Source organism: Anolis carolinensis, chromosome 1 (assembly GCF_035594765.1).
Source record: "Anolis carolinensis isolate JA03-04 chromosome 1, rAnoCar3.1.pri, whole genome shotgun sequence".
Lineage (NCBI taxonomy): Eukaryota > Metazoa > Chordata > Lepidosauria > Squamata > Dactyloidae > Anolis > Anolis carolinensis.
In genome coordinates this window covers 103,370,458-103,394,960 of record NC_085841.1, presented here as the reverse complement: position 1 = coordinate 103,394,960, position 24,503 = coordinate 103,370,458, and the positions used below count along the sequence as shown (strand labels likewise).

Sequence of the window (24,503 nt, the reverse complement as noted above, 5' to 3'; positions counted from 1 at the left end):
GTATTGAAAAGAATGAAGCAGGGTACAATGATCAGAATCCTATTAGTGTGCTACACTAGCAACTGCAATTTTCCAAAACTGCACAGTAGAAGTGAAACAAAGTAAACATAACTCTGGCTTCAAGTGCCTGCTTCTTCAGTATCTTCCGTTATGGCCATTATTTATTTATTTGTTTGTTTTAGTTATTTTACCCCACTTTATCTCTCTCAAAGGAGACTCAAGCGGCTTAGCATACAAGCATTAGCACACAATTTAAAATATACAAATATGCAAAAAATACAAAAAAACACCCTGTGGCCTTTTCTGCCCCTGCCTCTATCACCTATTCAGTTATGTTTACCCTGGCATAACAGTTTTAATTTCAGCTTCTGGTTTAAGCCCAAGATAAGGTGACATCCCAAAAGGAAGAAGCAACTGAAAATAGGATAATGGGGACAGTATTAGTGATGTTGTAAGCCTCTAAGTTAAAATCAGGAAGATATATATACACACATATGCAATCTTTTAAGAAACACATTGATTTTGTTCCAAGGATAAATGGAGGACTAGGAATATTGAATCTCCTGGGTAGAAAAGAAGCCCCAATTCTGTGATCTGAATGATACATGTTAGGTATATGTCCTCAAATGTTACATGAATAAAAAGAAAAAATGCCAAATATATTGTAATTCTATATATCCCTACCCAGCTGCCTCCATCTTTCATTCTTCTGAGCTTTCAATCTTCTGCACATTTTCCATTATTATAGATGCCTCATTTACTATGGATGCATGTTTATTATAAGAAAAGAAATGGGACAATTGTTACTTTTGGGAAGATAAACCTTGCAACAAGTTTTAGTGTTCATTCTTTTTTGCATGGATTTGTAGAATTCAAATTAGAACAGCTACTAAATCTTTGGTATTATAAATGTACAAATTTAAAGTGTGAGAATGTTGAACCTACAATAGTGGAAAGGAGAAAACAATGAAGGGAGAAAGCAAAAAGTGTGACATTCTTGGGTATTTTTCTGTTTTTACATTAGATGCAGGAACCAGAGTGATACAAACCTTCCTGACAGAAGCAAAGAAAGTTTATCAATGGGTGTTTTGCCTTGCATGGCGTAACAGTGCTCTTTCTCCAGTGTAATGACCTCTTCATCACAGCACAAGACAATCTTCCTGAAAACAGTCAGTGATATTCCTAGAGGCTGGAACAGAGCACTGTAGAGCTCCTGGAATTCTTGGTCAAAGGCCACACTCCGGACTTGGTAGGTTACATAAATAAACTGTATGAAGCATACCACAAACAAGATGAAATTCCAGGAAAAAATATCAGCTGCACAGACATCTAGCCAAGACCAGACAGATGAGCAGAGAAAACCCAGTCCAAGTAAAAAGTAGATATAGAGCAAACCAAAAAACCCACTTCCACCCATGTAGCCAATAACAAACAAAATGCTTGCTAAGTGATAGATAGATCCTTCTGCTTCTGACTTCCAGTTTACACAGACAGGGTGTGCAAATATCAAGCTGTCCCAAAAGCTTGTGTTGTCTCCTGCAGCTTCAATGTTAGATTGATCATCCATCTCTGTGATCGTCAAAATCTTTCTTGTATAAATAAAGTTCAAACAGAAAAGGGCTCCATCATTTTCCCAATGTTGCCTTCGCTGTTATGCTTACTATCATAATGTCACGCATAGCCTGAGTTGAAAACCTATAGTAATAAATTGTTCATTGATTTTTAAAAAACGGGCTTCTCAGAAGTCTGTACTTTTCCAGGTCTGTTCTTATGACACATTTTGCTTGGATCCATAATAGTACTGATCTGTCCAAGAGAAATAAAAAAGAGGGAATGTATGAGAACAAAAAAGAACACTTACACAACTATTTATAAAATTATGAAGTGTGGGCAACTATAAGAAATTATGGGGCAACACAAGGACCCATAGGACCTTGGGAATGATACCTTTCTTCAAGGTTTCCAATCCCTATTTGGCCATGTTGTTTGAAGCATTTTAGGATCGCAAGGACCTGGAATGTCAATTTTGGGGTCCTTTTTGCAGACCTTTTTGGAAAAAAACCCTCTCCTGTATCTGAAATAACTTTGCAAAGGGATATAGCCAAATTGTTCCTGTGCCCCTTTGGGATTGTTGTGGAACATATTTTGCCAGAATTTTCTAAATATCTTTTTCAAAACAATTTTGTGGATGCTGGGGAACCCCAGGAACCACAGAATAGCTTTGAGATCTACACATGGGTTGGAAACTTGACTTTCACCACCCCTGCCTTATCTGTTTCTAAGGAGAAAGGAAATGGGAGTTTAGCCACACAGAGTATTTTAAGCGGTTTTTCTACTTATAGTATTTCTATAGTTCAGTCCTCTGCACAATTGTTCGATGTAAGGTACATCACGTTAATAGGGTATCTTTCTAAATATTTGTGAATGGGCGTGCAACCTAAATGTGGAAAACTTTTAAAATCTAGAACCATCCAGTTTGGAATGGAGCGCTTTTTCAGCTTGTGAGATGCTAATGTAGGATCCAAAAGAACTGTCCCTACTTTCCTAGATGTCTGACCAAGGGGTTTGAAGCTATACCCAAAGTTACAGAAGTGGAGGTTTAGGGCCCTCCACACAGCCATATAACACAGAATATCAAGGCAGATAATCCACAATATCTGCTTTGAATTGGGTTATCTGGGTCCACAATGCCATATAACCCAGTTCAAAGCAGATGTGGGCTTTTATTCAGCTGTGTGGAAGGGACCTTAGTCTTACACAATGGAGTACTCCGCTTGTGTCCCCAGCTACCCATTCAGCTCTCACCTCCATCCCATCCCCAAATACAGGCAGTCCCCAGGTTATAAACATCTAAGTTACAAATGATTCATAGTTAAGAACAAGGGTGAGACAACAGGAAGTGAGAGAAATCTACCTCACAGAAGGGAAATATCCCCCTGACGGAGTTATCATGGAGAAAAGGTGTCTCCACTGAAGCTTTACCACCAATCCTTGCTTCCACAACAAGCAATTAAAAAATCAAATTATCACAGGGATAGAAAGTGAGGTGAAAGTGAGGGGCACAGATAGCAAAACAAACCCCATAGGCATGTTAATCCTTCCCTGTGCTATCCAAAAGTAAAACGTATATATTTTTGGCTGGAGTTATACTTAAAATATACCTGTTCTGACCTACATACAAATTCACCTTAAGAACAAAGTACAGAACCTATCTTGTTCGTAACTTAGGGACTGCCTGTAGTCTGATGGGTTCCTCAACAAGCTAAAGGGAAAGGGGAAAGGGGAAATTGCACAGAGCTCTGTGGATGGCACTAGAGGTGGTGGTGACACAAGAATGAACTACCTTCTTTCCCTGGGAAATGGTAATGGGGCAGAGAATCGTTCAAAATTGGACCCAATCCACCAAAAGCCAAAGAAGCCATTCAGACCCAGTCTGTCAGCTGTGATGGACTGGATGAGGACAAACAAATTGAAATTGAATCCTGACAAGACAGAGGTACTCCTGGGCAGTCATAAGGCAGATCAGGGTATAGGACTAAAACCTGTGTTAGACAGGATTACACTCCCCCGAAGATGCAGTCCACTGCTTGGGGGTCCTCCTGGTGGCCAGGAGGGCCTTTGCACAAGTAAAGTTTGTGCGCCAGCTGCACCTGTACCTTGAAAAACCTGATCTGGCTATGGTGGTACATGCCTTGGTTGCATCCTGTTTAAACTACTGCAACATGCTCTTTGTGGAGCTGCCTCAGAAGAGCATTCAGAAGCTCTAGCTGGTTCAAAGGTCAGTTTGCTGCCAGTTTGCTAACAGGGGCTGGTTACAGGGAAAGAACTACCCCCCTACTAAAACAACTGCACTGGCTACCAGCCAGCTTTCAGGCACAATTCAAAGTGCTGGTCTTAACCTATAAAGCCCTAGACGACTTGGGCCCAGTCTACTTAAAAGACCACTTCTCCCTCTATGAATCTGCATGAGGCCTGAGATCAACAGGAAAGGCCCTTCTCTCGGTCCCACCACCATTGCAAATATGATTGGTGGGAACGAAGGAGCGAAGGTCTTCTCGGTGGTTGCTCCATGGCTCTGGAATTCCCATCAGAATGCCCCCCCCCCACTAACTTTCAGGTGTCAGATAAAACTTTTATCTGGAATCAGTCCCTTAATGAAGATTAATACGAGAGCAATAGGTGCCATAGTAACATCTGGGGCTGATCTTTTCTGTGCAATCCCTTATAGACAAGTGGCAATGGGAAGGATAATGGCTTCAGTTTATGTTTAATTAGATTTTAACTATACCTAAAGTGCTGATTGTATTTTAATCTGTAATGTGTTTTATTATGGTTTAATTGTCTTATGTTTTAATTGTTTAATTGACTATGTCTATTTTCTTTATCTCCTAATGTACCAGTATGTTTTATACCTTGTTATGAACTGCTTTAAATCCCCAAATGGGGGAGAAAAGAAGGATATAAATAAATAAATAAATAAATAAATAAATAAATAAATAATCCAGTTTTCCAGACTACCACAAAGCCCCAAGAGACTCCAGGGTTTCCCAAAAACTCCAGAATATCCTCTGGCTTTGCCTAAAGTCAACCCAGAAAATACAGGATACTGACAGTGATAGATCTGCAGTGAATCCAATTTTCTAATTAGTGTGGACAAGACCTAAAAGTTCTTTTATTAATAATACTATCATGCATCAAAGTCAACTTGAAGGCACATACACCTATACACAGTAACAGAGAACTACATCTATGCAAATGGCATGGCATACTAATAAAAGTAAGAATTACCATTTGTCAGTTGAGATGTTGCCATTTGAAATACCCCAGAAACACCAGTTTTACACGTCAGCGCTTTTATGTGTCAAAAAAGGGGCTACCCACTTCCAGTTATTGTGTTCCAGGGGGATTCAATGGAGCTTATTTTCCAGAAGCCATTCAAGCCAACACTTGCTATTTGTATGCTAAAAGAATTCAGTATTTCAAAAGTGCCATCATCGCAGTGAATACACACAGCAACTTAAAGGGGCATGAAAAAAATCAGTATTTCTCTTTTCAGGTGATACGATTGAATTCTTTTATTGGTTTCTCAAAGAGACTGTTCATAGCATAACTGAAGAAGCTACTGCTGGAAGTATGTTTGCACTGTGTCTCTGTGCAAGGAGGAGCTTAACTTCAGTTCTCCTTCATTTCAAAACATTGTATGGGATGCATTGAAATAAAACGACAATGAATAAAAACATTTAAGCTATGATATGTCAAGCACAAGAGTATGGTAATATTAAAAAGATAACAGACACAGATGCTAATAGTAGCAGTCTTTAAATCTCTATACTCATCACCTGCTTTGTTTGTATGTTTGCAGATGTCTTGTTTGTTTGCTCACTTTTCCTGTGTAATTCTAACCTGCTATGATTGTTGTCTTTCCTCTCTTTCCTCTAATATGTGTTTGACTATAGGAAAGAAACTTTGGAAATAAAGCTGCTTTTGGATGTTTTCAAAAAACTAGTAAGCTGATTTCTTTTTTATGCTTGATTCTGGGGTAAGGGGGGGAGGCAAGGGACACAGGATTGGCTTTTGGTCAGATTCTACTTTGCCAATTCATTAAAGGTAAAGGTAAAAGTTTCCCCCTGACATTAATTCTAGTCGTCTCCAACTCTGGGGGTTGGTGCTTATCTCCATTTCTAAGCCAAAGAGCCGCTGTTGTCTCTAGACACCTCCAGGGTCATGTGGCCGGCATGACTGCATGGAGTGCCATTACTTTCCTGCCTGAGCAGTACCTATTCATCTACTCAAATTTGCATGTTTTTGAACTGCTCGGTTTGCAGAAGCTGGGGCTAATAGCGGGAGCTCACTCCGCTCCCAGGAATTCGAACTGCCAACCTTTTGGCAAGTTCAGCAGCTCAGCAGTTTAACCCACTGCGCCACCGGGGCTCCAATTCATTACTCTGCTTAAAAGATCCAATATTATTTCTCACATTTCTCAAGAAGAACATCAAGCAATTTATTTGTACAAAACCCACAATTTAACAAAAAAGATACTTCATAAAATAATGCAGAGCAATAGGCCAGCCAATATATACAAGTGATGTGAAGGTGCATAAGCAAACAAAATAAATCTATCTGATTATTCCTTAAAATTAAGAGATATAAATGGATTTCACATGTTATCATCATTATCCCCTCCTGTCTTGTCTCATGGAGAGAAACAGTCAACAATGAGCAATTTGCTTCAACTAAGGGTGGAGATGGAGTAAGGGTTTACAGCCCTCTCTTTCCACTCTGCCCCTCCTAAATTCATTTATCTTCCTAACGGAGCCAAATGCTTAACCCGCATATAGGCAATCATTCTCCACATCTTCTCTCTGACTATGTTGGTGAAACCAGAAGTAAAAAGGCATGATCACATTTTTTTTCCGGGTCAGGAGCGACTTGAGAAACTGCAAGTCGCTTCTGGTGTGAGAGAATTGGCCGTCTGCAAGGATATTACCTAGGGGATGCCTGAATGTTTGATGTTTTTACCATCCGTGTAGGAGGCTTCTCTCACGTCCCGCATGGAGAGCTGGAGCCGACAGAAAGCGCTCACCTGCTCTCCCTGGATTTGAACCACCAACCTGTCAGTTAGCAGTCCTGCTGGCACAATGGGTTTAATCCATTGGGGGCTCTATGAGTGCAGTGCCACGAAGGAAGCAAGGAACCAGGAAACAAGCTGCACAGAACAAGGAGAGGTTGTCTGCCTTCACTTTTTGTGGCCTAGTGAGCTTTGAAAAAATATGTATCTACGAATGTAGAGTACCAACATGATTGTGGCCTACAAAAGGTCATTATTTTCTATACATATTATTATATTGATTATATTGTATAAGTTAATGGCTACACAGTACAGTGGGCCTTTGGTATCCATTAGGGTTTGGTTCCAGGGCATGGATACTAAAATCCCACTGTATACAATGGTGCAGTAAAACGATGCCCCTTATATAAAATGGCAACTTCAAGGTGCGTCTTTTGGGATCTCAAACAAATACACCATATTTACTTGAGTCTAATGCTCAACTTTTTTGGCTAAAAAATGTTGCCAAACATGAGGCACACATTAGATTTGATAGCATTTTAGAATAGAATAAACCCATCTGCGTGGAAAGACCTGGAGGAACCTGGAACCATGGAGATGGACAGGGAGGTGGTGTGTATGTGTGTGTGTGAAGAGGCTGTTCTCAGTAATGGCAGAAGTGCCTGGAGGAGGAGGTGGACCTAGCTGGTGACATTCCTGCCGCTTAGCTACAGATCCTGCCCCTTAGGTAGCCCTCAGGGTCCTGCCCCCCCCCCCCCCCGACCCCAGCTCAGTTCCATGTAGTTCCCAACTGGCCTCATTCATGAGGCTTTCAATATCTCCACCTCAGTTTTGAAGGTCTTCTGAATGAGGTTAGTTGAGAATTGTGTACGGCTTGCATGTTACAAGCCTCGGCCTGATGGAGAGACAAGGTTTAGCAAATGGCTTCCATTCATGCTTCCCTGACATGCTGTGCCTGTGCTGTTGTACAGCAGGGCAAATCTATTTTTTTTTGTAATGTGCACAAGGTGTGCATTACATGGTGCATTATACTTGAGTAAATGATGTTTGAATCTATGCATACAGAATTAGTGGATATGGAGGGCCAACTGGGTGTGAAGACCTGAGGAGAAAATTGAGAAGCAATCACAAGAAAAAATGTATCCCTCATTTTTTCCTGAAGATATTTTTCCCCAGAATAGCTGAAAAATAGATCATGGAAATGCCCTTTAAAAATGATGAATTAAGATAAGATGTTCTTATACTTTCTACTTTGTTTTATTTCTAAAACAAAAGCAAAGGTAAGTAGCAGGTAGACTTATAGACTTATCCTTTGGACTGTTTGGACTGTTCCATCTTATACCCCTGTTCTCTTTATTTATATGCCTCTCTCTCCCGAGTTTTTAATTAAATGTTCATGTGGCCCGCCCTGTCTGCTCTGATTTGTGTTGTAATGTATATGATTATTTTTGTACTATTATATTGTGTTATGATATATTGTTTTATTTTGTTATATTGTATGGTGTCTGGGCATGGCCCCATGTAAGCCGCCCCGAGTCCCCATCGGGGAGATGGTGGCGGGTTATAAATAAAGTTTTATTATTATTATTATTATTATAGGTAAGATTATGTACAATCTATCGCATCATTTGAATTCCTGGTTTTGGTTTCTCAAGGTGCACCTACACTGTAAAATTAACGCAATTTGACACCATTTCAGCTGCCATGGCTCAATGCTATGGAATCCTGTGATTTGTGGTTTGATGAGGCACCAGCACTCTTTGGTAGAGAAGGCTAAAACCCTTGCAAAACCCCAACTCCCAGGATTCCACAGCATTGAGCCATGGCAATTAAAACAGTGGTAAACTGCATTAATTCTACAGTGTAGATGTACCTTTGATTATTTTTATGGGTATGCTTTTAACAAAAATAAAATTGAAAATTAAAAACGAAATTCAATTTGTACTGATTTTCTGAGTAAACAACCCTTTTAATATACCAAACATGACAATTTTATGCCAAACCAAGTTTTACATACAATGGTTGTTATCTGGTTCAACATTTATGAGAACATGACTGGACTTACAATCTCATAACTTTTGGGCCCTGTGTTTATGGTTATTACTAATTAAGAATGACCATCAACACCTACTTCGCAAGTCCGGCAGTGGCCCAACCAAGGGGTTTCTGAGGCACCACAGATGTAGGTGCTGGGTACTACAACTGCAGTGCTCTCCCAGTAGTGGAGAACAGTGAAATCAGCATCTGTGGCAAGACCCTAAGATAGGCATGGGCAAACTTTGGCCCTCCAGGTGTTTTGAATGTCAACTCCCACAATTCCTAACAGCCTACCAGCTGTTAGGAATTGTGTCAATTGAAGTCCAAAACACTTGGAGGGCCAAAGTTTGCCCATGCCTGCTCTAAAGGGTTTCACTATTGCATGATAGATATCTCACAGTGGAGTGCCATTAATTCAGATACTTCCTCTACAGCTGGAGTGGTAATGATGTGGCCCTCCAGATATCATTGGATTTCAAATTCTACCATTCCTATGCTGGCAAAACTGCTTAGGCTTGCAGCCCAACAAAATCTGTAGGCCACATAATTCTCACCCTTGTTATAGCCATTTCCACTATTGCAACACAAACTTATCACCCTTACTCTTTGAGCCCTTTAGTATCTTCAGAAACCTTATGCTATTCTCATTCACAGTTTTCCATGTTCTCTTATGATTATATGTTTTTGCAGGGTTGAGGGGTGGGCTGATCTGTTTAATCTTCAATTCCAAACCTAATTTATGAAAATGAATTGAGCCAACTGGTTTAGTAAGACTCAATAGTAATTTATATGGTAATCAACAGAGAACGTGCAAGTAGAGATGCTTCCCAGAGCCTTTTAAATAGGCTGCCCAAACATTTATATCATTGCCTCTCAGTTTGGAGAAACAATTATGTCACCACAGTACCTTTTCCACCATTTTGTGGATTTGAAAAACAGTGGGTCCCAATCTCCCCATATTTATAAGCGATTGGCAAAGAGCTGTTTTGCAACAAGTGTTTTGCAAGAAAATGGGACAATTCTTGAAGAACCAAATTAGGGGAATAAAGATGGTTTATGGCCCCAGGACCCTGTACTTCAAGTGTATTTACCTTTTACTTTATAATCCCTTATAGGCTTCTTTTTGCAGCCTTTAGGATGAATACATTTCAGAAGGTGGAAAAGGTCTATTCACAAAGCAACTAAGCACTAGTTTAAAGAAAATTACCTTGGTGACCTAAAACATGAGGTGAATTTAATGAGGAAATACATTATACAATACTGCCTTGCTGAAATCTAGTACAATGTATGTTAAAGGGAATTAATCTGCTTCAGTTCGTGTACTTATGTGTGTATGTGCCTTCAAGTTGCCTGTTGACTTTCAGCGACCTCATTGATATCATAGTGTTTTCTAAGGTAAGGAATATTCAGAGGTGACATGCTTTTACACAAAATAAAATACTTGTTAGCACATTGAAGGCCAAACCAGATAACCTAAGGAGGGAATAGGATTTCCAACCCCATATTTCCTTTATAATGCCAAACTGAATTTGCAGAGAAGAATAAGTGGCCGGCATGGGGCTGTTTACCTCTTTTAGCAGCTAGGACAGGCACAGCTTCTGAATCCAGTGAGAAGCCCAACTAGAAGAAGAATGGCTCTTTGGGGGGCATTTGAAATCTACAGAATATATTCATGAGTTCTCATTCAACCTCAGCCTGTAAGGAAGGGATTCGGGTTTCTAACCTTCTACATCTTCCAGAAACTGCCAAAAATGCCAAAGAGAAATAAAAGTAGGGTGCATGCCCTGGACCCATTTCTGAACCAATTCCAGATTTGCCAGCAAATTATATTGCCTGTGCCCTCCAAGCTTCAAGTTGCCATTTAATGACATTTGCTGGATTTTTTTTTCACAAACTGCCTTTTGGGATCCCTGACTAGAGAGGCAAGACAAAAATATTCAATAATGTTAACTTATACAGAATACTTCAGAACACAAGATACTTAAGAATCTGATCTCACAAAGTTTTAGTGGCCAAGAGTCAAATCATCATTTTAAAATCTCCAAAGTGCTTAAAATCACCCTTTGAATATTACGTATTTGGCTAAGGTGGAACCTAAACTCAGGCCAGGGTTTAAACTATTTTATTATTTAGGTACATATTCCCTAACAATGAATTATTTAAAACATTGTAGCAAATATATAAAAGCATCATTAATATAATCTAACTAAAGCAAGCCAACATTTTCAAAAGCATTGATATTAGAAAAATGTTTTCTGCTTAGTGCCAGAAAGATATTGGGGGAAGATGTTGGGTGAAGCAAATCAGTCAGATCTTGGAAAGTTACTTTTTAAAAGTAGCTTGTTACATAATTCATAGTAAAATCTCAAGAAATACACTACTGTTAACATCACAAACCACTTCTGCATCACTCATTGCGCAGACTGTCTTTTAAAGTTTCTTTTTGAAACACCAAACAAATGCTGTTCATAAGCATTTTCAGCTACCCAAAAGTAAACAAAAGAAATAACTGGCAAACATTACTTATTATATGTAAATGGTAATAGTATTACCACTCATTATGCAATTTACAATTTGGGAGTTCTTGTTACTCCCAAAAATAATGCAGTTTGTTGTTTATTTATGATACTTTTACCCCGCCTTTCTCACCCTGGAGGGGACTCAGGGCGGCTTGACAATGTGGCAATAATTCAATGCCTTTAAGACAAAATACAAAAACAGTCATTTAAAATAAAACATTAAAATACAATTAAGACACAATTAAAACAATTAGCATTTAACTCTGACAACAGAGTAAATCACGTGATCCAAGAGCAAAGTCCGGGCTGTTCCATTGGTCAGTTCCACATCTTTCCTATCTACTAGTGCACCAGGTACTGTTGTGGACCTTTGAGACATTTCAAACTTTTGGCAACCCTAAAGTGAACCTATCACAGGCTTTTCTATGGCTCACCCAGTAGGTTTCCATGGCTGAGCAGTGATTTGAACCATGATCGCTTGAATTGTAGTTCAACACTCAAACCACTATACCATGTTGCTTCTACAAGTGTTTTAACTTGTGCAGTGATATTTCTATTTTCTGCTCCCACAATTAGGTCATCACTACTGATCGGGCTCTCTGCTAGCCATGTGATAGATTCACCCTGGATAAATGAAGGGTATGAAGGAGATCTTCTGCTGGAAAGCCTAACACAGTCCATTACCCATACAAATAGCGATCCTTTGGGGTAGCCTGACCTCAAACTGCAGAAGACTTACATAATCGAGATCAGTACTTTGGCTTGGGTACAGTAAAACAAATCAGAATCTAATGCAGTTTCTGAAGTACTGCATAAAACATCTGCAATACTCAGTAAGCTATTTTGCAATCTGTATTCAGAGGAAACCCAAGGTATAGAGCATGGATTCAAAAGTTTCTTTACAGCTAGGTTCATAACTTTTCTTCTTAATATATTGTGCCCTTGGTATCCACTGGGGTTTGGTCCCAGGCCCTCCTAGGTGTATCAACATCCATGGACTCTCAAGTCTCATTATATACAATGACATAAAAATGTTGAAAATCAAGGTTTGCTTTTTGGAATTTTTGAAGCTATGGATACAGAATCTGTTTATATGGAGAGCTGACTATAAAGTATCACATAGAAAAATGTATCCCAACTGTTCTTGGTACCAAAAGGAGCCATTCCTTTTCACTAAAAGCGGTAAGGACTTACACTATCAAGAAGGCAAGTTGGCGTGAGATCTCTCTTTTCACATGTATTGTAGCAGGGGCAAGCAAGCGGAATCTCTAGGCATGCAATCCAAGTGCTCACTGTTTGTAGTACCAGCTCCCATAGGGCTCATCCAGACAGGACCCATAATGCCATATGTATCCAACTGAATCCATATTCAGTTGTTGATGCTACACAACCACCAAATAGAATATCAATCTTTGTGGGAATCTGAACCACAGCTCACCCCACCCTTTTCTGCTGTGCTCACCATTATAACATACTTATCTGGAGTACTGAAATCCAAAATACTCAGAAATTCAAAATTGTCCACATGGGTGGTTGAGATAGTGACAGCTTTGCTTTCTGATGGTTCACTGTGCACAAACTTTGTTTCATGCATACAATTTAACATAGGTAAAGGTAAAGGTTTTCCCCTGACATTAAGTCTAGTCGTGTCCGACTCTGGGGATTGGTACTCATCTCCATTTCTAAGCTGAAGAGCCGGCATTGTCCATAGACACCTCCAAGGTGTATGGCCTATATGACTGCATGGAGCGCCGTTACCAACAATTTAACATATTGTATTAAATTACCTACAGGTTACAAGATATACCAGTATATGAAACATAAATGAACTTTGTATTTACACTTGGGTCTCCTCCCCAAGATATCTCATTATGTATGTATATGCAAATACAGGTGTTCCAAAATCCAAAAAAGTCTGAAGTCCCAAAAACTTCTGATCCCATTTCAGATAAGGGATACTCAGCCTGCACTCTATGTTCTAATGTTTTGTTAAGAAAGGTTTGCGAGCCACTGCCATGTACTGTGTATTCTGGTTTAAGAAGAATCTGATGAGCTCATTGCAATGCAAAACAATGAAACTCACTGTAGTTCACTTTGATACCACTTTAGTTGCCATATCACTTTAGATGTAGTGTGAGAGAGTTTTGGGGAGACAGTGTCAGCATATCCTGAAATTCAGCCAGAAAAATATTTTAACCTGGAATATGCAGCTGTGGTCTTCCAGGTGTTCTTGGGCAGTAACATTCTTTATAAACAGTGGTGAGAGTTCATGAGAGTTGCTGCCCAATAATACTTGGACTGCAACAAAACTCCATGTCCAGCCCTGATTTGAACAATGAATTTCTTGCAGCATGATACAGTTTCTCATAGTATTCATTGAGGGTTTTCTGTATTAGATCTTATTCTAAACACATACTGCTTAGTTTAAGGCCACAATCTACCCCAGAATGCCTTAAAGTGCTAACTCTAGAATGACAGCAGATACGTTGCCACTTTGTTAATGAATAATTGGTTTATGTACCATCTTGTGGTGGTTGATAATGAGAAAATGCATTTATAGATTACTTTTTATTGATTATTGTTAAACATAACTGTACACATAGTGTTGCATTTATTGTGGAATGGCTTTACACAGAATAATAAACTGCTTCCTTCATAATTCTTCAGATTTTTTTTTAAAAAATAACTTTTTATACTCATATATTTTATCGTATTAAACTACATTTTATTCTTAAATAAAAGCAACAGCCTTACTGCTATTATGACATAATATTTCCTGAATCCTTAACCCCCTTATGGAATTCTAACCCTTTTGTAACACTTAGATGTGTGTTTAAATGGCTAATATGCCAGAAGTATGAGCATATGTTTTGTTATGTTCTTGGGGAGGGGGTTAAAAAAACCATATCCATTAGGAAATATATTAAACTTCATACTTTAATGCAGTGATTCCCAAAGTGGGCACTGCAGCAATCCAGGGGGCGGTGATGGCCACAGGTGCATTTTTTTGTATTACCTTTCTATTCTGAGTTCAAAAAATAGTTTCATAATTTCAAACTTGGGAACCACTGCTTTAATGCAACATTTAGGGTTGAAAAACAAGCTTAGAATGAAGAACCCATAACTAAAGATCCAAAGCAAATTTTCAGCCAATGAATGAACTATGTTTGAACCTTAAAAACTCAATATAATTCAAGCTTTTAACTATGTTGCATAACCACATGCTATTCCCCTGACAATTAGCACTGACAAGTTCAGGAAGCTTTTCAAACTGTTTCTCAAAGAAGGTATGGGCTTAGTTGCTGATAGTTTTTGTGTTCTTAAGAACAAAGTGACAAAATGGAAAGAAATAACGTTCTGTGCACTCCCAAATTATGTCATTTCTTAGAATGCATACAATTTATCAGAATTAACGATGTTAATATTAAAATAAAGTGAAGCAAAATGGTAAAGATTAACACCATTGTCAAATTTAGGTTTATTCAGAGATAAGTCCCAGTAAGTGAGTTAAGTGAAATGTAATGGTTCAAACAGAGCATCACAAATGGTAAAGTGAGGTGCCCCTATCAGACAGCAGGTTACAAGGTTCCCCCTATAACTATATAACCATACTATGGAATTGGAGATGGTGCTAGAAGAGACAAAAAAGAATACACTTTGAAAATCTATTCTGGGAGACATCAAAATGATTAGGTAGAATAAAAAAACCTGCTGTATTGCATCTTGTAGATACAGGCATACAGATATCCTGCATCATATTTATACCTAAATGTAGCTATACTCCCAATACCTGTCATAACCCCAGGAAGCTGCTCTGAAAGATAGAGGTTTGTGGATGGTTGAGTAGGTGCTTCAGAAGGATGTGGGTCATGTATATGCCCCTCAAATCTCCTTTAATTGTGGTAACAGTGCTATGAATGTGAATATGTAACATATCTTAAAACCAAGCAGTAACAGACCTGCATGCTATGAATCTGTACCTGCAATGCAGGATGCCAGTCACCATATTTTGTAAGATGTTTACTCAGTGTTTGCTTAATGGCACTTGGTACATTTTTCCAGATCAGGAATGGGAATGCAAAAAATTATACACATTTTCCTGCAAAACTGAAAATAGTGAATTTTGTCATTGACTGAACAGAGGAGTGTATTGTTGCTTTTTGAGGCTGATCTTTCACCATTTGAATGTGTTCCTGCCTTCTCTCCCAACGATGTTTGCCAATAAGTAAACATTACAAGAAACCGGTGTAGTGTCCAACAGAGCATTTTCTCCAAGTTTTTAAAGAGCTGCTGTGAAACATCATGTTTGGTAAGTATAAATAGTACAAAGACAGTAATGTTATGGTGAATGTAAAACAAAACAAAGACAGTAATGTTATGGAGGCCACACAGTCAATATTACTAATATTGAGCTATTATTTTCACATTTGATTGATGAATCAAATCAAAACAGACAGGCAGTTCATTTCATGATATTAAGTGTTAATTTACTTTTAAAAAACACACACACATAAACAAAAGCAATTACCCCAAAGTTGGCAGCGAGCAGTTAGTCAATTCTAAGTAACTGAACAGTGTTATATAACTGTCCTGTTCTTGAGATACAAAGGGATGCTGTAGACTTCCTAGACATTGGGAAATTGTTTTCTGTTTTGGAAAAACACAAATTCCTAAAATATAATGGACCACTTCATAGAATTATATGTAATATATCCCAGTATTAATATATGTTCAATTAACACTGTTCTGGCAAGTTTACAATGGTTTTGCTACATTGCAGCCCAAGCCTAGTAAATGAGTTCATAGAAACTACTAGTTCACATGTTAACTTATACCCATGTCTCTTACTTTGGGTCAAAAGGAAATTAAAACAACCTGGTAAAGATTCCATGCACTGCTACTCAATCATGGTGAAAGACTAGGAAATGCCTAGAGGGGACATATTTTTAGAGATGGATAAATGGAATCATGGATACCAGTCCCACAGATATGGGGACTGTACTGAATTTCTTAAAACCACTGGGACTCGTGGTGTTTATATGCAGCAGAAGATTTTGTCACAATAGAATTTGGGGAACTACTACATACACTAGAAATAAAAGGTCCCCAAGACTTCATTGTTTACACTCCCACATCTCTCCCCTTCTTACCTTTTAAGCATAAAGGGATCCAGGTATTTTGCTACTGATGAATGCCTGTCAGTGGAGATGGGAAATCCATGCTGGGTTTTTCCACAGGTCAAAGCTGTCCAAGGTGCTGAAGCTCTTTTAGATACAGGTTCATAACCTTGTTCAGCAATACTGTATTAAAGTTCAAACTGAAAACCAGAGGGGACTCAACAGCCACACATACAGAGAAGTCATCAGCTGCCAGTTATGAAATGGCAAATGAAACGCAAGAGCAAAAGATTGAGGGGAGAGCACACAGCCTCAACTCCATACAACATCACACCAGAAAGGAAGGTATTTCCTGAAAAGAGCCCCGCTAGGAATCAGCTCTTTTATACACCATCAAGTTTTCATTTGGTTATTTGAACATAAACTCCCTAAGGGGCAGACTAGCTTCATACGCACAGTATATGTGTATACACACACACACAATGGCCTATTCTCCCTTCCCCTGTGCTAATCTACCTCATACATCCAATCAGTATCCTGGCAAGAATTCTGGGGTGCCAGATACTGTCATCTTATCACAATTACCATATATACCATATATATCTTTATATATATACCCAAAGGGGATTCAAAGTGGCTTAACATAGTATGTGTATATGTGATTGAGAGGGAGAAAGGGAGAGAAACTAAAGCAACCAAGATAGACTGACAAGATAGAACTTTTAAAGATATCTTTGAAGGTTGCATCACATTTCATATAAAAGGAAGCAACATTCTGAAAGTGGAATATATTGCTTTCAGTTTTCTGACACAATTAAGAGTCTCAGATTTAGGAAACGGTGTCAGTTTCCTATAGATGTCAGAATGCTTCTGTTAGACTGTTTGAAGGTTTATGATGAGTGTGACAATTGCCATTTTCTGTATACAATTTCGCTTTGATCTCTGCCTCAATATTATATCACTGTGCATTTATTTATACCTGAGGTATGAATATTGTATCCTGAGTAGATGATAATCCACAAACTGTATAATAAAATAAACCAGTTAGTCTTAAAAGTTTCCACAAGATTCTTTCCCCTCCTTACTTCCATGCTTTTTACTTCAAGACAAACATAGCCTATTTACTTGAAAATTCTCAGAATCTAGCATTTGCTATAATCTTTGTAATGAGTACCACCCTCTTTGCAGAAGTGGCACAGTATAGTGGTTTGAGTGCTGGACTAGTATTCTGGGAGACCAGGGATCAAATTCCTATTCATGTTTTTTCACCCATGGAAGTAATCAACTGCTACTTTGCTTCCTAAGTAACCTTGGATAAGTCTATTCTCTCAACCCAAATAGAAGATAAAGTCAAACTCCTGTGAACAAATCTTTCCAGGAAAAACCTAGCATACAATTGTCACATTCTTAGTTGATCTAAAGGTATGTAACAGCTATCACCTTCCTTTTCTGACACTGAAATTAGGCAAAAGATATGTGTAGAATGGGAAGATCATTTTGTCAAGGATGTGTAATTAAGGACACATGGGATGTGGAGCCCCAAGAATTTATTACCTGGGAAGTTCAATATGACATATACCCTTTGTTTTTTGACCTGGACTCCTTTTTCTAAAATTATAACATGGAGAGTGGGACTAATTAGAGAGAAATACATGGGATAAACCTTCCTCTATGTAAGACCTTTTTAAGAGAGAGGAGGATAAAACAATGAACACAATAAAGTCCAAAATTAGGCTGGTGTTAGTTCCAAAAAACAACTAACATAATGAAGTCCAAAAGGCTCTGGCCCTTCTGAGCCTAGAATGATTTTTTTTATTGAGGTGTTGGTTTCCACTAAAGAAGAAACACTGAATCAGACAAAACCTGCTAACATATAAATTCTGCTGATTCAAGGTTTAAGAAAGAGGTATTGTATTTTCATTCAAGTCTAAGTACATGTGATATCCATAACTATATAAATATAAACACATCCAGGGTCAGCTTCCACCTACAGTAATCTGAGCAGAATTAATCAGCAAATTTGGTTGCTGAAAAGTTCTTGCTTGACAGATGATTTTGTGCTCTGAGGTCAAATCAGTCCTATGTGACAGTTGTTATGTAGGATAAAATACAGAGGAGTCATCAAAGAGTAAACTAGATTTTGAAAAGCAAAAAATGAATATCAAGTGAAAACAGACACTAGTAAAAGACAGAGTTTACTTCAAACTACTGATTTTCCTGTCCAAGGTATCAGAAGGCCTTGCAATACTTGCAATCAGAGACCATGTTAAGACAGAATATAATTTAAGATGAAACTCTGCATTCCCTCTGGCTGGAAAGATTCCCCTTTCCTCCTCTCCTAGCCAGTTTTTCATCCTAGCAAGTGGGCAACGTATTACACCATTATGGGATAAGACTCATTGCCATATTCATACCACAGGCCTTCTCCACAACTATTTGTCATTTGAACTGAAACATCAGACTGTAAGAAATGTTAATAGAGGGCTCATCCAGAAGTTTTGTTTTGTTTTGACTTTGACTGCATATTCCCAAGTTTGCATCCAAACCCATTTCTTGATGTAACCAGGGTTTCCCTCCCTTTCTCCTCCTCTGTGCTTTTCTTCTTCCTCCTCCCATCGATTGCGTGACACATGCAACATTTTAGATCAGTGGTTCCCAAACTTATTTGGCCTGTTGCCCCCTTTCCAGAAAAAATATGACTCAGCACCCCCTAGAAAGGGGGCGTGGCTTAGAGGAGTGGGCATGGCTCCTGCTCAAGTGGGCAGGGCTGAGCCTCTCCCCTAGTCCAAGATGCAGGGCTGGGAGGGGGGCGGGGCCACAAATGGGTGGCCAGGACTGGGATGGGCGGAGTTACGAGCTCTGAGGCAGGGCTGAGCTTCTATCCCTGTCCTGCGGTGCCTGCCAGGACACAGGAGGTGGGGCTAGAGGAGAGGGCGGGGCCTCTTCCCAAGTGCCTGATGGGGCTGAATCTCTATACCCCGCCCCCGTGTTCTAACAAGCGCCTCAGGGGAGGTATACAGAGGCTCAGCCCTGTCTTGCACTCTTGGGAAGAGGCCCCGTCCCCCCTAGCCCCGTCCTTTAGTCCTAAAAGGCCTCTCAGGAGAGGTATAGAGGCTCAGCTCTGTCTCAGGCTCTGTGATGACTCATGGGCCTTGTAGTCCTGTTCCTAGTACTATTGTGGCAGACGAAGAGGAAAACATGGGGTTTTCGCCGGTTCAGCAAGAGCCGGAGTCCCTTCACCTGCAGGATGTTGATGTTTGCCCTCAAGAATTCAGCCAAACAGGCCTTGGGCAGCACTCCCCTCCGTTTCCCAGGAAGGAATCTTATTCTAGAGACAGAGGAGTTAGGGAAGCTAATCGGAGAAGTCTGAGAATCGCTGCCAAACATCAAGCTGATTAGGCCTGCTTCCCTTGGGAAATTCTAAGGAGTCATACATCTGGACAGAGTTGGGTTTCGCTTCTCGTTCTCTAGGGAAAGAGTTCTGTTGGCGGGAAAACGAGACCCAATATAGGTGTTTGGCGCGAGGGATTCTTTGCGGAGTCAATTGATCACCTTCAGGAGAGAGATCGTGTGTGGACTTCGTAACCCCAGTTCCTTGCTTCCCGAATCAAGCTTCAAGCCTTGCCCTGCCTTGCGGTTTTACCACGGACCCTGCTTCATGCTTCATGTTTTGCCTTGTCTCCAGTCACAGACCTAGTCAAGAATCAAGTTTATTTCCAGCCTTGTTGTCAAGCTTCATTGGACTCTAAGACTCTGTTATTTCCCCACACTATTGCTTGGCAAAGTGTGTGTTTCGGTCAAGTGGATTAAAACTTTGAACTCTAATATCATTTATTGGACAATACATTTTTGGACTATATTTGACCTCATTTGAAAGGTCTGCTTCTGAACTATATTCTTCACTTGTTTTTATTGATTTTATATATTTCTTTAATAAAGATATTAGATAGAGACTGGCCTCTGTGTAAGGTTATTGGTGCCCAGCAGCCAGGGACCTGACAGGCTCTTGGAAGGAGGCCCCACCCCCTTCCCTAGCTCCGCCCTCTGTGTCCCAACAAGCGCTTCAGGAGAGCTATAGATTCTCAGCCCTGTCTCGGGCTCTTGGGAAGAAGCCACACCCACTCCTCTAGCTCCACCCCCTGTGTCCTAACAGGTGCCCCAGCCTTATCTCCGGCACTTGGGAAGAGGCCCTGCTCCTCCCCTGGCCCTGCCCCCGTGTCCTAATAGGTACCATCACTGCCCCCCTGGATCGCTCCAGCCCCCACCGGGGGCGGTAGCGCCCACTTTGGGAATCACGGTTTTAGATTTTGATTTTCGCCGATATCCACTGAGGTTTATTTATAGTCAAAGGGCTTTAACAATATTACACGAATTAAATAACAGAATCATTTCTTTTGGTGGAACTATTTTTCTTTCCTTGCTTGATCTCTATTGAATTTATGTTTTGGAAAGAATAGCTGTGTTTACTGGCAGTGGCTATATTAGCTAGTTCCTGAATAATATAAGCAGACAACTAAGTAGAGATATTAATATATTTCATTTCAGGAAATACTAGGTTTAATCTCATTTGGGAAGTAGGAATGAAAAACCTTGTTAATGCCTGGTATTCCCAGGAAATTCTTGAGGATTAAGAAAAAGTAATATGAAATGAAACAGAAACAAAGCCTGATGTTTTTCTAATCTGGAGAGGCTCTAAATGTTTTTGAAGTGCATCAATTTCAAGTCACAGGTATTTGTCTTTTAAAGTGATAAAATAACATCACATAATTAAAAATCCCCCAAATATTTTTTTTTAAAAAAAACTTAACAAATAGTGAATTGAAATCCTTTTGACAAATCTTCCAATGGAGTGAGTTGGTGAGAAAACAGGAGACTTGAAGCAAAGAAGCTTTTTTCTGCTGCTTAATCAAATTCCTTCTGCTAGACTTTCCGCAAATGTAATGGTTTATGAAAGAGCCATTTTGTTTAGAACAAATACATACATACTGCTAACATCATCATAATCTCAATTGCAAAAAACGAAAGCAAGGTGTTGCCTCAAGGAACATGTAGGCAAAAATTCAACTCAGGAGAAAGGAAAAACAAGAGAAGAATGTATGTGTTTCTGTCTATGAAGCTTTGGATACAACTTCTTATACCCCATAGTACTACCAGAATAAGAAATAAGTTAACATTCTTACAAGTTCTACTTGCTGTGTTATTCCCCTTTTTTGCATATGCAATAAAATGGTGCTTTAAGAAGAATCAAGAAGAAGACCACCTCCTTGATAAAGGCTACTTTTTAAAATATCACACTTTAAAGATTCCTTTCTGGAGATAAAATATAAATTTGCTGCTGCCCTCCACTCTGAGCTATCCTTTGAACAGAGTGATAGCAATTTCATTCCAGGTTGTTTTATATTTTTAGTATTCAATCATAAAGAAAAGAATGCTTTTGATGAACCAACTCATTCTATAATAGGGTTCTCAGTCAACTCTAAGTATCTGCAATCATCATTTTTACTCTGCCTCTTTTAAAAACTTTTAAAAACTATGCAGATGACACACAACTCTACTACTCTTTTCTACCAAATTTCAGGGAAGTTCCCTGGATCCTAAACCAGTGCCTGGCAGCTGTGATGGACTGAATGAGGGCCAACAAGTTAAGACTTAATCCAGACAAGACAGAGGTACTCCTGGTCAGTCACAAGGCCAATTGACAACCTGTGTTCAACAGGGCTACACTCCCCTTGAGGACACAGGCCCACAGTCTGGGGGTCCTCCTGGACTCACCGCTGATGCTTGAGACTCAGGTGTCGGCGGTAGCTGGGAGGGTTTTGCACAGTTAAAACTTGTGCACCAGCTGCAACTATACCTCGAAAAGCCTGATTTGGCCATGGAAGTCCATGCCTTAGTTACATCCAGACTGGACTACTGTAATGCACTCTACGTGGGGCTGACTTTGAAGATGGTTTGGAAACTGCAGCTAGTACAAAGGTCGACTGCCAGATTACTAACTGGAACTAGCTACAGGAAACATATCATGCCCCTGCTGAAACAGCTCCACTGGCTTCTGACAAGTTTCCAGGCTCAATTCAAGGTGCAGGTTATTACCTATAAAGCCCTCATGTGCGGTTCCTCATGTTCAGGTGGAATCTCATTTTCTATAGTTTGAAGCTATTGTTCCACGTCCTAGTCTCCAGAGCAGCAAAAAACAAGCTTGCTCCCTCCTCCCTATGACTTCCCTTCACGTATTTATACATGGCCATCATGTCTCCTCTCAGCGTTCTCTTCTGCAGGCTAAACATGCCCAGCTCTTTAAGCCACTCCTCATAGGGCTTGTTCTCAAGACCCTTGATCATTTTAGTCACCTTCCCTTGGACACATTCCAGCTTGTCAACATCTCCCTTCAATTGCAGTGTCCAGAATTGGACACAGTATTCCAGGTGTGGTCTGACCAAGGCAGAATAGAGGGGTAGCATGACTTCCCTGGATCTAGAAACTATACTTTTTATGCAGGCCAAAATCCCGTTGGCTTTTTTAGCTGTTGCATCACATTGTTGGCTCACATTTAACTTGTTGTCCACGAGGACTCCAAGGTTTTTTTCACACGTACTGCTGTCGAGCCAGGCATCGTCTCCCATTCTATATACAGTACAGTCTCACTTATCCAACACTAGCTTATCCAACATTCTGGACTATCCAATGCATTTTTGTAGTCAATGTTTTCAATACATCACGATATTTTGGTGCTAAATTCGTAAATACAGTAATTACTGCATAGCATTACTGTGTATTGAACTACTTTTTCTGTCACATTTGTTGTTAAACATGATGTTTTGGTGCTTAAGTTGTAAAATCATAACCTAATTTGATGTGTAATAGCCGTTTCCTTAATCCCTCCTTATTATCCAACATATTCACTTATCCAACGTTCTGCCGGCCCGTTTATATTGGATAAATGAGACTCTACTGTATTTGCATTTCATTTTTTCAGCCAAAGTGAAGTATCTTGCATTTGTCCCTGCTGAACTTCATTTTGTTAGTTTCGGCCCATCTCTCTAGCCTGTTAAGATCGCTTTGAATTCTGCTCCTGTCTTCTGGAGTGTTAGCTATCCCTCCCAGTTTGGTATAAGGCAGGCATGGCCAAACTTGGGCCCTCCGGGTGTTTTGGACTTCAATTCCCACGATTCCTAACAGCTGGTATTTTGTTAGGAATTGTAAGAGTTGAAGTGCAGAGTTTTTTCTATGCCTAGTATAGGGGCACTCAAAGTCTCCAGCTCACTGTCCTTTCCCTGGCCAGGAAACAGAAGGAAGAAGAACAGCAACTCCCTCGTCTCTTATCTCTGTCCAACAGACGGAAGGGCTGAGTGGCGGGAACCCCGAAAGGGACTCTCAAGGTTTTATGCCAGGCGGGAGGGACGGGGGGGGGGGGGGCAGATCCGCCTCACAGGGCACGAGAAGGGCCAAAAGGGCGGCGGGACGGAGGGGGCTTGAGGGCGCCTCTTCCGAGCGCGAAGCCCCGGCCCGTTGCCTGCTTATTGCGCTTCTTCCTCTCTCGCGTCGAGAGCGCCTCTCCTTCGCCCCGGACCTGGGCATTTGGGGGGTCAAGGAGGGCAAAAGGGGCTCGGGGGGCTCTCCTAGTAACCTCTGAATGGGGGGGGGGGTTGCAGGGGAAAGAAGACCTTTCACAGCTCTGGGGCGGAGGTTGGCTTGAAGACACTTCACAGCTCCCAACATGAAGTGTCTTCGAGCCAGCCTCCGCCCCAGAAAAGGGCACCGTCCGCTCCCGCTTTCCATTTGAGGGAAGCCCCTCTGCGCCGCTCCCCCCCCCCCCCCCCCTTTACCTCCGCGGCTCTCCTTGCTTCCAACTTCGCCCGCCTTCGCTCTGGCAGCGCCGCAGCGTCTACCTCTGGGCAGCCCGGGCTGTGACTAAAATAGGCGGCAGGAGCAGCAGCAGCAGCGAGGGAGCCGCCACGAGGCGAGCGCTGGGCGGCGCCTGCTCCGGGGTCAGCGCCGGAGAGGGAGGCCGAGGAGACCCCGCCACGCAAGCGCACTCCGCCCGAGAGAGCTGGGCGGCTGCCGTCGGGGGAGAGGGGCTCCCTGCCCGCTTTTGCCTCCTGGGCAGCTCCTAGCTTATACGAAAAGCTTTGAGGGATGGTTTCCTCTGCCAAAGCCCCATACATAACAAACAACAACAATTATGAGTGAGGGGAGAAGTTGGCAAATAGTCCAGCGGTCAGAAAAAAACGAGTGGAGCCTTCGGTGGCCTAGGGGATAAAA

At 40.6% G+C, this 24,503-nt stretch overlaps 1 protein-coding gene across 1 annotated transcript in view; it reads right to left on the bottom strand.

Moving 5' to 3' along the window:
- Window positions 1-24,220, bottom strand: part of bves (blood vessel epicardial substance) — a 74,086-nt gene extending 49,866 nt beyond the window's left edge. The window contains exons 1-2 of the mRNA XM_062983728.1: window positions 24,068-24,220; window positions 1,050-1,806 (exon numbers count right to left, since the gene is read on the bottom strand). Of these exons, the coding sequence (XP_062839798.1) occupies window positions 1,050-1,567 (518 nt within the window). The 5' untranslated portion in view covers window positions 1,568-1,806; window positions 24,068-24,220. The remainder of the gene's footprint in view (window positions 1-1,049; window positions 1,807-24,067) is intronic.
- Window positions 24,221-24,503: the final 283 nt, after the last annotated feature.